This window comes from Morus notabilis, unplaced genomic scaffold, assembly GCF_000414095.1.
Source record: "Morus notabilis unplaced genomic scaffold, ASM41409v2 Scaffold46, whole genome shotgun sequence".
Taxonomy (NCBI): Eukaryota; Viridiplantae; Streptophyta; class Magnoliopsida; order Rosales; family Moraceae; genus Morus; species Morus notabilis.
In genome coordinates this window covers 694,740-710,182 of record NW_010365505.1, presented here as the reverse complement: position 1 = coordinate 710,182, position 15,443 = coordinate 694,740, and the positions used below count along the sequence as shown (strand labels likewise).

Below are 15,443 nucleotides of genomic sequence, written 5' to 3'. Positions count from 1 at the left end.
AATCGTCATCAACATAGTGCGCTGTGACACATAAATATCCAGTTTTATTACACCCCTCCCACAGATCAGAAGTGCAAGACACAGTAGCATTAAAAGTCCTAAAATTATCAACAAGAGATTGTCTCATTGCATAAAAAACTTTCGTGCAATCAGAACGATTTGTGTTTCTACTTACCCGTTTAAATTGTGGGTAAAAGGCTGTCTGGATGAATTCTTCGAAGGAGGCATCATCTGCAAAAGAAAGAGGCAATTCGGCACTAGCTAGAAATTTAGCTAGTGCATCACGAGCACGTTGTGCATCATATGTAAAATTTTGTAACTCATGTGATGTGAGTGATAGTGTTTGTTGGCGGGAGTCCACATTCCCACCTTGGTGCAACGGTAGACATATTTTCCAATGTCTATCCATATGACCAGTACCCCCACCCTTTTTATTAGAAAAGTGCTTTTTACAATATTTACATACCGCACGAATTTCCATCTCACCTGTTTTTGGATTTGGTCGGGGCTCATCGGTGAAATGCTGCCATGCCGAAGAAGTTTGCGGTCTTTTTCCTCTGCTGCGTTCTCTAGCTTCCTCGTTGTATACTGAAGCATTATCCACCGGAGCATTTTCTGGTTCAGTGGGGGTGGGGTTGGAAGGCATCATTTCTTCCTCAAAAAATGTCTCCTCACCAAGCTCAGGAAGAGCAGTGAAATCAGGGAAGTTTGGTGAGGCCATTTTTTGGAAATTGATAGAACTTGATTGAACCTTGTAAATGAAAGAGCTAAAAAATGAATGAACGCGAGAAAAAAGCTTAGAATCAAAATCAAAGAGACAAGTTGAGAGATAGAATGAGAGTGAGATGAGAATATGAGAGTGAATTGTTGTGTGGGATTTATGGTGGAATTAAGGGGTATTTATAGGGGATTTTTGGGTTGAAATTCAGTTTATTTTCGTTGGGCCCTTCGCGGGCCCAACGTGCGGCACGTGATGGGCCAAACGGGAGGCCCGTCACGTGCCGAAGGTTGGACCCGCGAAGGGCCCACTGGACCAAATGAAATGGGCTTCTTCGTGGGCCATTTCGCTGGCTTAGGCCGGGCTGAATAAGGGCCGAATTAGGGCTTGGGCCGGGCCGAATAAGGACCGTGCCGTGGGCCTCCACGTGCTTGGGCCGCGCTTAGGCCGCGGGCTGAGAAGTTGAGGCCCAGCCCTAGTCCATTACACGTGCCGTGCCGGCACGGCCCGTAACAGTAACGAACCGGGCCGTGCCGAATCAGGAACTATTACAGGCTGGACCGGGCCGTCCATGGACGCCCCGGCCCATTTGACACCTCTAGCGTCTACGGAACTAGTCAAATATTTTGAAGTAAATTTTGTAATCGATGACGACAAACTAGACATCTTATAGTGGTGGAAGAGCAATACCGATCATTTTCCAACACTGTCCATAATAGCTCGTGACATTCTTACAACTCCAGTGTCAACGGCAGCATCAGAGCAAGCTTTTAGCGCAAGCAACCGAATTCTTGACGAGAAGAGAGGCAGAATGCATCCAGATATCTTGGAGGGACTAATGTACGTTAAAGACTAAGAAGATGCCAGAAGACGAAAACAACAATACACAGATGATTCGATGCTATAATATTTTTTTAACTTAGAAATAACAGAATCTTCTAGAAGCACTTAGGTTTGTAATTTACTATTCCTAGCTACTGCACTCTTTTTTCCTTCGCTAAGGTTTTATCCCGATCTCCCTACGGGTTTTACTTAGCAAGGTTTTTAACGAGGCAGTTATTTATGTGTACTCCTATTACGTCAATTCAATAAAATCACATCTTTTGGGGTATATGATATATTTTTTTAATTAAATTTTAAAAAAAAATACAAGGGCCTAGGCCCGGGCCTGGCCCTGGCCCTTATGGACTAGGGCCAAGGGCCTGGACCAGGCCTGAGTTTTTATTCTCAAGCTCGGCCCAGGCACGGCCCTGCACTGTGTAGGGCCGTGCTAGGCACGACCCAGGCCCGTAATGGGCTTGGGGTCAAGCGTGCCGTGCCGGCCCAGCACAACATGTTTGACATCTCTACGGTCTTAGCCTAGAAAGGTAGGCCACTCGAGTACTTCTACCTACGAAGGAAAACCACCCACGAAGGAAGCTTGAGCTATAAAAGGGGCAAAGTCCCATACACAAAGGGGGACCTCTCGAGTATTAGACCATAGAGAGAATATACGTGTATGTAAATTGTAAAGAGTCCAAGAGAAATATATCATACATAAGTGGATGTAGCTCTTCATTAACAAAGTGAACCACTATAAATCTCGTATGTCCTCTCATTCAAATGTTAGACTCATGTTTACAAAACACAACAAACACTTTACAATTTGATTTCAAATATACCGTTAATTTCCAGCCGGTAACCCATCGGGATACCAGCGGGTAACCTGGCGTATTTCTGTTGGCGGAATTCAGTCGTCAACAATTGACGACTCCGCTGGGGACCGAACCCAGACTCTCTGGTTTATACGTTTGTTGATATGCCTTCAAGAAGAAGAATCGAGGCCATCAACCAAGGTGGCCAGATGGAAGAAACTGCTGCACATCTGGCAAACGACGGGATGGAAAAAGACCTACCTCTGGTTAGAAATGGATCCCCACCCCAGAGATACCGCAACCAGACCCTGTGCAGATGCAGGCCCAGCTGACTACCTTGACCGACCTGGTGCGGGGACTGCTGACTGTAGTTAAGCGCTTGGATGGAAGAAACTTGATGCCGCCTCTGGAAGACGCCCCGAGATCGATAGAAGCTGTCGTGGCTAGAAACCACAACCTCGGTGACCGCCAAGATATCCCAGAAGGAATCGGGGACAGTGAAAATCTTAGAGGTGATCCCAGGCCTCGGTCCTCCCAATCCACCGGCAGTCGACTAAGGGCCGCCGGACTCTGGGCTCCTGAGAACCAAATAGTCGGAGGCCTGGGAAACCCCGAAGCACCACCTCAGAACCCAGGCAGAAACCTTCCAGGAGATGCGTGGTCGGTGCAAGTGGGCGGACGTGTAAGAGGCGGACCCAACGCACAAAGGGCCGAGGCGTCGAGAGGAGCTGGTTCAACAATCTCTACGGAGGAGGCACTAGCCATTATGGAGTGCATGGCTAGCCTAGAGTAAAAGCTCACGGGCGATCTCGCCGGCCTAAAGAAAAATATAGGGTGAGTGGCAGAGGTGGTGAACGTCGACATCACACCTAGCCGGATGCACGACCACCCGTTTATCGAGGAAATTATGGCGCCACCTCTCCCCGGTAAATACAGGTCACCCTCGATCCTACCATATGACGGCAGAGGGGATCCCGATGATCACCTAGAAATGTACACATGGCATATTCTCTTGCATGGATATGCCGAGGAGATCATGTGCCGAGCCTTCTGAAACCATCTAACGGACTCTGCCCGGAGATGGTTTCGAATGCTAAAACCAAACTCCATCTCAAGCTGGGACGAGTTGAAGGAAGCATTTTCCCTCCAGTTTATAGGAGTGAAAAAATATATCCCTCCAAAACAGAATTTGACAACAATATACCAGAAGCCAAATGAGTCATTAAAAGAGTGGTTCGCAAGGTATGGGGAAGCAATTGCCGCAACAACAGACATAACCGATAGGGAGGCCTTGATGAGGGCATTATCTAGCATGAAGAAAATTACCCCCTTCAAGAGAGAGCTGAACCGGAAGCCTTTGTCCAGTTACAAAGAATTCCTTGCGCGAGCGCAAAGGTACATTAATGCCAAAGAAGCAGATGTAAACGATCCCGAGCACAGGTCCAACAAAAATAAAGGGACTGAGCAAGGGTCGACAGTAGGGAAGCAGGACCAAAAGAAACGACGAGGCAGAGGAAGCAGGGACAAGCAGTCTGCTTCGGTGCTGAACACTCCAGAAGCTAAGAAACCAAGGCAAGAGGAGAACCGCAAGCCTCGACCGTTTCAAAGGTACGATTCCTACCATGAATTAACAGTAGGAGTTGAGGAAGTGTTCAATCAGGTAGGTCGCAGGAACTTACTGTGCCGCCCTGAGCCAATGAGGTCAAATTCGAGTTGAAGGAACCAGAAGAAATATTATAGGTTACACGGCGACGTCGGCCACCACACCAATGATTGCGCCGATCTTAAAGATGAAATAGAAAGGGTAATCCGGGAGGGAAGGCTGCAGGAGTTCAAGGCCGAGTGGAGACCAAGAAACGATGGCCACGGCGGCCAAAATAACGGTCGACACCGAGAGGAGAACCAGCGACCAGAGGACCGGGAACCCGTCGGCATCATACGGGCCGTCCTCGGCGGTCCGTATATTGGAGGAAACTCGAGGAGATCTCAAAAAGACTATGCCCACGAAGCCAGAGGGGTGTACCAGGAAAGGTTCTAGAGTGTCTCCGCCACAAAAGCAACAAGGTTCGGCAGTGCTGACGTAGCATTTAATGAGGACGACGCCAACAGGGTTCACTTCCCCTACAACGAGGCCTTGGTGGTAGAAGCCGTAATTGGAAATCACACCGTATGCCGAATCCTGGTGGACAATGGAAGCTCAGTAGACCTCCTATACTCTGACTGCCTAGAAAAGATGGGGATCCCGAAGGAGCAATTAGAAAAAACCTCTAGGCCGTTCTACGGTTTCACTGGGGATTCCGTCATCCCTCAGGGGACAATCCGGTTGCCTATAACCGCCAGTGAGAAAACTCGACAAGCCACCATAATGGCCAATTTTGTAGTAATAAAGGGAGGCTCCTAATACAATGCTGTCATTGGAAGGCCGACCCTTCAGGCATTAAGGGTAATAACCTCCATCTACCACCAGAAGGTCAAATTTCCTACCCTAAAGGTGTAGGCGAAATAAATAGCAACCGGTACGAGGCTAGGGTTGCGTATTCTGATGCTTTGCGCGAATATGACCAGCCTGGGAGGCAGGAGTCTAGAGTGGTCTATCAAGGCGCCATTGAGGACATAGACCCCAGAGTCCAAGAGGAGGCCGCATGGTCTCAACCTGTCGAGCAATTGGTGGAGATCCAAGTCGACGAGGACGAGCCAACCAGAGTGCTCAAAGTAGGTTCTGACTTAACTCCATCATTTAGGGTGGAAGTCGAGAGCTTCCTAAAAAAGAACCTGGATGTATTCGCCTGGAATCATGCGGATATGGAAGGGATCGACCCAGAAGTCATATGCCATTCTCTGAATATCGACCCCTCATATCCCCCCAAACGCCAGAAGCGCCGACCAATGAATCCGAAGAGGTACGAGGCGTTGAAAGAAGATGTCGATAAGTTGATCAACCACAGTTTCGTTAGAGAGGCCCATTACCCTCGATGGGTCTCGAACCCCGTTTTGGTGGTCAAGCCTAACGGGACATGGAGAACATGCATCGACTTTAGTGGCCTCAACAAAGCATGCCCAAAGGATGGTTTCCCACTCCCTTAAATAGACCAAATGGTTGATGCCACTGCAGGGCATGAGATGCTGAGTTTTATGGAAGCCTATTCCGGATACAACCAGATCTCTATGCATCCGAATGACGAAGAGCACACATCTTTCATAATCGATAGAAGACTCTACTGCTACAAAGTAATGCCTTTTGGCTTGAAAAATGCAGGAGCTACATACCAAAGGCTCGTGAATAAAATGTTTGCTAAACTCCTCAGCAAATCAATGGAAGTTTACGTCGACGATATGCTTGTAAAAAGTACCAGGGCCACCTAGCACGTCGACCATTTAGGAGAAATGTTTGGCGTCTTGAGAAGATACCACATGAAGTTAAACCTCCTAAAGTGCGCCTTTGGAGTTGGATCAAGGAAATTCCTTGGTTTCATGGCCAGTAACCGGGGGATAGAGGCTAATCCCGAAAAGATAAAAGTCTTGCAGGATATGAGGTCTCCAACCAAACCAAAAAAGGTGCAAAGGTTGACAGGGTGTGTCGCCGCTCTGAACAGATTCATATCAAAGGCAACAGATAAGTGCGTTCCCTTCTTCGACGCTTTAAAGGGAAGTAAGCATTTTGAATGGACGCCACAATGTGAAGAGGCCTTCCAAAAATTGAAGGAGCACCTGGGCAGGCCGTCGATCCTGTCAAAACCCATCACCGATGAAGAGCTGAGCCTATACCTCTACGTGTCGTAACACGCTGTGAGCTCTGTGCTAATAAGATAGGAAGAAAAGGTCTAGCTGCCAGTCTACTATGTAAGTAAAAGACTCCTCGACGCCGAGTCAAGATACACTGCAATGGAACAACTAGTCCTTGCCCTGATGGCAGCCTCAAGGAAGCTTCGGCATTACTTTCAATCCCACACAATACGGGTTCTTACAAACCACCCGTTAAGGCAGGCGTTGTAAAAACTCAAAACTTCTGGTCGACTTCTCAAATGGTCGGTATAGCTAAGCCAGTTCGACATTAAGTATGTACCAAGAGTAGCAATCAAGGGGCAGGCACTGACAGATTTCTTGGCTGAGTTCTCTCATAGACCAACTCCCGCCACAAACGAAGTCGAGACGACGAAGTGGAGGCTCTACGTAGATAGAGCGTCGAGCGAAAATGGGTCAGGAGCCGGCGTCCTGTTGATCAGCCTAGAAGGCCACAAAATTACTTCGACGGTACGATTTAAATTCAAGGCGTCGAATAATGAAGCCGAGTACGAGGCGCTGATTGCGGGACTATGATTGGCGAATCACTTGAAAGTCAAGAGGCTCGGCATCTTCAGCGACTCTCAACTGGTCATTGGACAAGTAAATTTTCTAAGACGACGACCCAAGGGGTAAGGAAAGCAATAAACAATTATGAAATCTACTATCTTCAAAAACATAAAATGAAAGGAAATTCCAAATATTATATAAAAAGTATCAACATATAACATTACAAAAAGAAAGAAAAACCCTAAACGTCATCGCCAGCCACCGAGTCATCACCATTAAGCGGAGAAGAAGTGTCATCATCAGCAGGAGGAGGAGGAATATAAAGGAAGCTCAAATCCCACTAAGGATGCTCTTGCTTGATTAGATCGATAATTTGTTGACCAGCAGACTAAAAGTCCTTGGTACGAATGTTGATAAGCTCCGGAAAAGCCTTGAACTCCTCAATAATCTCTGAACGCTTGGCGTTGAGCATTGTTAAGGCCTCGGCTTCAGCTTCTTTCTTCCCTTCAGCTTTTGCCTCGGCAAAGCACTTCTTCACAGCCTCCGTAGCTTCGGCCGATTTCTTCTCAGAGGCCCGTTTTGTAAACTCTTCGACTGTGGCCTTCAAACTGACCAACTCATTTTCAAGAGTTGGCAGCTTGGCCAGTTCTCCTTCCAAACTCTCCAGCTTGGCCACAACTACGTCCCTCTCCTCAACAGCAGATGAGCACTTTTCATTGGCAGCATCAAGAAGAGAGGTAAGCTTGGCTTCCAGGCTGTCCATCTCCTTGCCACATTCCTTAACCTTGACTAGATCAATAAGATTGAGAATGGCAAGGACTAGGCCCTGAGAAAATTGGGAGTCAGAATAAAGATACGAAGAACGAATCTAAAAATGAAAAAAGCACGGTCAAAACTTACATGAATCTGGAAGGAAATCTGCTTGCACTAACGATCCACCAGAGAAGACTGAGCGGCAGAGATCTAGTGCAGCTCAAGGAATGATTCGTACAAGGCTTGGAAGACGAGGGAAAAACGGGAGGAAGCTTCAGCATGGCCTTAATCTCGGCGTCAGAAATATCCGGGACTTGGAAGTTGGAATCCATAATTTTTTTACCCGGCATAATCACGCGTTCCCTAGGCGCCAGAGGCATACCAGGAATGGCGGGGATCAGAACTACCGGCGTCCAAGTCCCGGTCACCGGCGCCTTCTCTTTGCGCCATCTTTTAGGCGCATGAGCTTCCACCCCTGACCTCGAAGAAACTTCCGCGGTCTTCTTTCTCTTCGACACCGGAGAAGAGGTGCTGTCTTTCCCTTTGGATTGAGGCTGCGGGACAGGCTGAGGCTGTTGGTTGCCTGGAAGCTGAATCCTCAAAGGGCCATTTCTGAGCAAATGACCAGTCAGCATGTAGTCAACGAACAGTTAGTCCAAATAAGATTAAAGGAAGCGTGGAGCCAAGTCCAGGAGCTTACCTTCGTCACTTAAATGAAAATATTCATAGACAATGCGAAGATCAGAAAGGTCTGGAAGGTCAAGAATCAACCCTGCCTCTCTGAGGTTGGACTCAGTTAAGAGGGTGTCGATGTGGCGAGCCTTCTCTGGGCACAAAAAGGCCTTTTCAACCCTCGCCAATCTATTTCCAGAAAGCTTCGGTCGATCGTGGCTGACTGAAAGATAAAAGAACTATCAGCGTAAAAAAAAAAAAAAGAAGAAGGAAAAAGGGAAAGGAACGAAGTATCAAATTCACACCCATATTCCCAAACGAAGTTTGCACCTTCCTTCGGTGGGGCATACGGTCTTCGGGGTGAAAATTAAAAGGCCCCCGAATCATGAAAAACATGGGTTTCCACCCATGTGACGATGAGGGGATACCTCGTATCAGCGTTCCAAGCCTAGGCTAGGATCGCCCATGTCCACTCAAAAAATTCCATCGCTCACATTTGGTGATGTGGCATAGTCTGTACATAAATATAAATTCATCTAGCGGTAGATCCATATCAAACCACTAGCTCCAAAAAACCCAGGCGCCGGCAAAACAATACCAAAAATTCAGCGCCAATTGTGCAGGAGAGATGCCATAAAAATGACAATAGTCTTTAACAAAGGGATGAACTGGCAAAGTCAGCCCCACCGTAACAGCCCGAGTATATATGGGGAGATACCCGATGGGGGGCATGCTGGTCCTAAAATGTACATCCGGGAGGAGGTACTCAAACCAACTCCTGTCGATCCAACCTTCCTTAACAGCCCGAATAATATCTTTATTTCGGACCCTCGACGCCATGACATCAGCCGTAAAAAATGGCCTGTCTGGGTTTCCGCTCATAGCAGCCAAGGGGGCATCCACCATTGAAGCGGCGACCCCACTTACGCTGCCTCCTGTGAAGGGAATCTTATTTACTTCTTCCTCCAGCATACGGTCGACGCTGTCAAACTCATTGCCGAAACCCTCGCTTGGTCCGCCCATGTACTCTTCTATTTCACTCAATATTGAGTTGCCATATGATGAAGAAGATGACCATGAGATCTCCACCGCGGAAGGGGAATTTGGTCACACAATGGACGGGTCCTCTCGACGAGTAGGGTTTGAGGCCATTGTTCTGGTGGTGAAAAAGACAAGGAGCTAAGTCAAAATCCTAAGTCGAGAGGAAGAAGCAAACGACAACCATACTAAAGCGACAACTGCTCAATTACCACTAGCACCTCTCAAACATAACGTCGACCATTTATACAAAAATGATGACGGTGAATGTTCATAAACAAACGAGGTTCATTTGAACCCAGGAGTTAGAGACCACAATCAGCCAGAAATCAGAAAAACTATCCTATGTGGGTCAGGCAAACCGAATGGTAAGGTCTCCATTCCATACATTCCACATATTAACATATCTATGGTTCGATAGGAAAGACAGTGAAAGTTATTAAAGCAAATACGAACGAGCAATCATTAAAGCTTACCTGTAAGATAGAATCTGGGCAAAGGAGAGTTCCGAGATAGCTTTACAAAACACCGAGGAGAGCAAGGGATGTGAGTAGGAGTCTGCGAGAAAGAACTCAGGCAGAATGACGGAAGTTCAAGAAGTTTGGTAAAAAATGGCTTCGGTTCGAGGGATATTTAAAGGAAAACAAACCCTCTACCCCTAGCCGTCAGATTAAGTTCGTAAAATCCAACGGCAGGGGCATCTTCCCCAGATTTGACGGCAACAAACAAAGGCAGGAAGGTGAGAGGGCACGATCAAAGGGCTCGTATTCGCTTTTTCAAAAATGAAGCCTTACATCAGCTTGGTGAACTGACCGAAGCGACGGTTACGTTCCTCGAGGAAAGCTGAAGCGTCAAGGCTATCATTACGGGAAAAGGTTTAGAATTAGGTTCCCACACCCGAGGCATAGAAAGACACCCAAACCTAGCTCGAAGGTTGTCTAAAGGAAACCCTCGACCTGGGGGGCAGCTGTTGTGTGGGAAAATGTGGGTTACATGTGGAATGGCGACAGCGTGACACGTGACCCTATTTTCCCTCAAGAGGTGGCAACCCTCGACGCCTGGAGTTCGACTACCCTCGACGCTTGGAGTTTGACTACCCTCGACGCTTGGAGTTCACTTCCCCTCAACGTTGTAATGAAAGGCCCAAATTAGGGCGTCGACCAATTGTGCTGTCGAACTTATGCAACAACCTTCGGAAAGGGTCATCAGAAAGGACATAAGGTCTGCGTGGCACAGACGCCGAGGGGAACGCTCTTCAGAAAAAAGCCTGACATCACAAGTTGCGTCTAGGGGTGGGAGACGTCTGCAATACGGTCATTACTTGCAAACCCCTAAACCGCCCTGCAGTGGGCAGTGAGGGATTACAGGAATCCACAAAGTCGTAATAGAAGACCAATTGGCTGAGTGAACAGTCCAAAAGGTGATTAGTGGGCTACGGTCTTAGCCTAGAAAGGTAGGTCATTCGAGTACTTCTACCTACGAAAGAAAACCACCCACGAATGAAGCTTGAGCTATAAAAGGGGAAAAGCCCCATACACAAAGGGGGACCTCTTGAGTATTAGACCATAGAGAGAATATACGTGCATGTAAATTGTAAAGAGTCCAAGAGAAATATATCATACATAAGTGGATGTAGCTTTTCATTAACAGAGTGAACCACTATAAATCTCGTGTGTGCTCTCATTCAAATGTTAGACTCATGCTTACAAAACACAACAAACACTTCACAATTTGATTTCAAATATACCGTTAATTTTCAACCGGTAACCCATCAAGATACCAACGGGTAACCCGGCGTATTTCTGTTGGCGGAATTCAGCCGTCAATAGGTCTAATGAGCAATATTTATCAAACTAAATTCACATGAATATGAGAAAAATTAATGCCAGCTAAACGACCACTTTTTTTCTCCTCGGAAGGAAACACATCAATACCTTTTTTTTTTTTTTTTGATAAAAAACACATCAATACTTTTTAAGCAGATACTTTTGATATTCTACATCCACTAAAATGAAGATAAGATATATTTCTACCCAAAAAAAAAAAAAAAGAAGATGGTGTTAAAAATAATTTAGTCGTTTCTTTTTGGTTACCTAAATTACACGTGTTTTCTGATTTGGTACCCAAAAAAAATAAATAAAAAAACGCATTTTGCCACCAAAAATATCCGAATTATTCACTTTGAATTCTTCTTATTCTGCTACTTATTCTATTTTTTTTTTTAAGAATGTCATTCCACTTTGAATTCGTGGCAGCGACTGAATAAAGCGAGACGACGTGGCAGTATCTAGAGCCCTCTTGTGAACATACCATTCACCAAACCAATTATCAATTTATTATTACAATTGACTGTTAAAATCGTGAATGAATGTGAATAATAAACCAAAATAATAAAAAAAGCAAACAAAAATTAAAACCGCTAGGACAAAGAAGAGCGTTGGTGAGTGAGACAGTACATCAGAAACATCTAGGCCTTGGATCGGATCTCTTCGTCTTTCTTCACTCTTCCACGTCTACATTCTGAGATCTAAAGAAGTGATTCTGACCACTTTTCTCAACACCTGTGAGTATTTTTCTCCTGTTTGGTTTCCGTGAAAATCCCTTCGGACAATAGAAACGCGATTTTCTTTGCTCCGTTACTTTGTTGTTTTGCTTACTGAACAATGCTGGTTCCGCGTAGTTGAATCTTGTGATTTGATTTCGATTATATAAGTCATGCTCTTGTTGTTCTACCACAGATTTTCCTTTTGTTTTCTTAGGACTGAATTTCGCGCGTGTTTCCGCTTCATCTTATTTTATTTTAATTTTTCGGGAGTGGTTGGAATTTATGCATGTTTAGATCTTGTTTATGCCGACAAAATTCCGCATGTTGAATAGTCAAGGAATAATTTGATGAGTTTTTGCCAGTGATTATAGAAAGGGAGGTTTTATTTAAACAATCAGAACACCCTGGTTGCAATCATATATCCATAAAGATTAAAGAAATATATAATGTGTTTGTAATTTTATATATACATATGTGTGTGTCTATATATATATATATATGCGTTTATATATAATATTTGAGTGGAATTCAGCTGGCAATATTAAAACCTGCTGGCGATGTGCCTATGACTACTTTACAAACGATGTGATGTCAAAATTATTTGGTCAGTCGGTTTTTAAAAAATGAATAAATAGGATTGTTCCCTCTCTCTTATTCTGTGAACGGTATAATCTTTATCGGTAGGTCCGATCTATCTCTGGAAAAGTCCTTATTCTAATTGGGGAAACAATTAGAAACTTGCTAATTCTTAAACCACTTGCTCAATTAACTTTGTTGATTTTTAGTCTTAGATCTGCTTATTTTTACTATTGCTTGCTTTAAATAACTTTAATTTCTCATGGGATGGACAATATTGTTCTGATATGTGTGGAACAAAACATTTTCGGATGTGAACCTTTAGGAGACTAAGTTCTAGGCATGACATAGGGAATTAATATTGCAGTTGAGAGTTGCAATATAAATTACAACTTGATTGCATTTTGTCCAGAAAAAAAAAAAAAAGCATTTTGATACGAGAAAGGGAATACAATAGCTGTCTCTTTCAGAAGGTTCTGCGTTATGACTTGCTGAACTACGAGCTATTGAGAATTGACTTTATTTAAAATACAGAGTTCAACTGGGTGGTAGTCTTGGGACGCTGTTGTTGAATGGTAATATTAGTATGGTTGAATCTACTTACACTTTTTTGTCTGTAATTGTCTGGAAACAAACATGGTAATGCTTTGGTAATGTATATAGGTGCTTTACCTATGGCTACAATAAATGACCCAAAAAAAAAAAAAGGTGTACGGTCTAACTTGCTTTTGTGTTAAAGATGGGTTCTTGTCGACTAACATCTCTAATTGTATAGCACACAATGAGACTGGACCCTACATGCTTTCTAGACTCATTGAAGTGTTACGTTCTACAACTTCTAACTCCATTTGATTCTTTATGCAAAGTTATTCTCATGGTGGATTAACTTTACTGCATCATGTGCTAAGACCTTACTGTGACTAATTGACTGCCCCGGTAGGGTTTCAAGTCTTGAGAGAGCTACTCCATTGTATTACAGCAGTCTGCAGTATTTCTTCGCAGAGGCAAAACTTGAAACCTTTTGCACAGATGAGTTTTGTTTTCCGAGGGACGAGAGCAGATATTGAAAGTGGATTTCCAGGTTATGTACCCGAACAACCTTCAATGGTATGTCTTTTAATTATGCACGTCTGTATACACATCTTCTCTTTTATCTTCATCTTATTCCAAACCATGAACATTTATCACACTGATTTTTTCCTCTTTCTTCTCAGCGTATGCATACAGCTCGGCCAGTAAATACTAATTCACTGGCTTTTCTAGTCACAGGTAATATTTTTGTTTCTTTTAGATTCATTTCACTTAATGTTATTTTTATCACAGATCAGTATTGATCAATCCTCTTGTTTTTGTTTAGCAGTTCTCATGCTATTCATGATTTTGAACTCTCATCAGTTGTCTCCAAACTTTTTGGTGCGTTGTCTTCTGTATTCATTGTATACATGCTGTTGTTATTGGTTAGCAATTATGAAGCATAAATCTAAAAAACCAATTGGGGAGGTAATCATGGGTATTATGAATGCAGCTCTGGCTAGTCGTAGGTGTCTTTTTGGTGGCGACAAGCCTGAGGATGTATGCAACTTGTCAGCAACTTCAAGTGCAGGCCCGGGCACATGCTGCAGCTGCCAGTGGTTTGCTTGGTCACACAGAATTGCGGCTGCACATGCCACCATCAATTGCTTTTGCAACACGAGGACGGTTACAAGGACTAAGGCTACAACTTGCACTTCTTGATCGTGAACTCGATGATCTAGGTACAGTTTCTATTCTTGTTATTTATTTTCATCTTTTACTTGTATTGTAAAAGTGTTGGTGTATTCACAGACATTCCATGCAAAGCTTGGTTGAACTTGAATGATTATTTATCCAGAATACAAGAGTTTTCTTGGTTTATTCCTACAGATTATGATACTTTGAGAGCACTGGACAACGATAATGCTACTACAACTCAATCAATGACCGAGGAAGAGATAAATGCCTTACCTGTTCACAAGTACAAAATTGTTGGCCAAGAAAAGTAAGTTTAAAAATGTTTGTAGTGTTTTCTTGATATACCATGAATCAAGATAATTTATTCTGTAAACAACAATGTACAAGTTGCAAAGTAATTTGAAAGTGTAAGATATCCAGAAACATTTTCCACTCAAGCTTACTGCTAAAAACCAATTGTGTTTGCACGTGACCATCATTATAAAATGTGGTTGATTGGTTGAATCTTATTTGAGCTTACTTTGTGGTATATGGCGAGGCCAGTATAAATTAAGACATTTATTTCACTTCACATATTTAGCCTCACAATGAGACAAAATAAGATATGACAAAAAAAAAAAAAAAGTTTTTCTCCAAGAACATTCTTAATGCTCATGCAATCTGAAAAAAAGGATAAATGATCTAGACTGAAAAAGGAATCTATCTACCCTCAATTCAGGATACTAAGAATGTCTTGAGTGAAAATCTTGTCGTATTGAAAGGGTAAAAGGTGATGACATGGTTCTTACTTAATTCTGTTGTCACCTATCAAAGAATAAAAAGTTAAAAAAATCCGTTTAACATAAAGATATTTCACATGGTTCTTTTGACAGTGCTTGCTCATCGATGCAGCAGCCATCGTCATCTTCTTTGGCAGCAACTGAGGTACTTATCTGAGGTTTGGCTGTATGTCTATTGTATTTGTGACATTTCATGAAATTAGTGGTCATTTGAGCGTTCTGGTTAATCATATGTTTTGATCTCTTTGCGCTAGCATAAACGCTTAGCTTTGAAATCTTATGACAACTCTTCATTTAGCACATAACAATCACCAAATCATTGTTGCATAGTTTTGTTCTGCCTTGCAGCGTGAAACTGATCTTGTAGGGTATCATGCATATACTGTGTTGCTAATTGTTTAAAATTTCATCTCCAAGATTCCACCTCCATGAGGCATTCTCATTTTTGCTCCCAATTATCTTGATTCTTGCATTAGTGAGACGATATAAAGTAGATCTACATTTCTTGGTATGAAGTTCTTTCACACGGTCTATTTAGGACATTAAAACTTGTAGGTGTTGGATTGCTATTTATTTTTCCCCTTTGGTAGTTTCAGGTGAAAGATTGTTATAGTTGGAGCGCAAACATGTTAGACTAAGTTACGATATTCCCTTTTAAACATGATTTTTTTTGGGCGCTCCATTTGTTCTGGGAGGTGAAGAGGTTGATTGTGTGCATACTTTTTTTT

The 15,443-nt window shown here is 43.6% G+C and overlaps 1 protein-coding gene across 5 annotated transcripts in view; it reads left to right on the top strand.

The window, feature by feature from the left end:
* The first annotated feature begins 11,391 nt into the window (after positions 1–11,391).
* The window catches only part of LOC21407989 (E3 ubiquitin-protein ligase SDIR1), a 22,286-nt gene continuing 18,234 nt past the window's right edge, over positions 11,392–15,443 (top strand). For 2 of the 5 annotated variants that reach the window (XM_024172322.1, XM_024172318.1), the window contains exons 1-7: positions 11,392–11,668; positions 13,167–13,333; positions 13,441–13,495; positions 13,584–13,639; positions 13,752–13,980; positions 14,129–14,243; positions 14,809–14,860. In XM_024172322.1, coding sequence (XP_024028090.1) covers positions 13,256–13,333; positions 13,441–13,495; positions 13,584–13,639; positions 13,752–13,980; positions 14,129–14,243; positions 14,809–14,860 — 585 coding nt within the window. In that variant the 5' untranslated portion in view covers positions 11,392–11,668; positions 13,167–13,255. Of the gene's footprint in view, positions 11,669–12,154; positions 12,802–13,166; positions 13,334–13,440; positions 13,496–13,583; positions 13,640–13,751; positions 13,981–14,128; positions 14,244–14,808; positions 14,861–15,443 lie in introns of those variants that run through there. The other 3 variants (XM_024172319.1, XM_024172321.1, XM_024172320.1) reach the window with 3 other exon arrangements.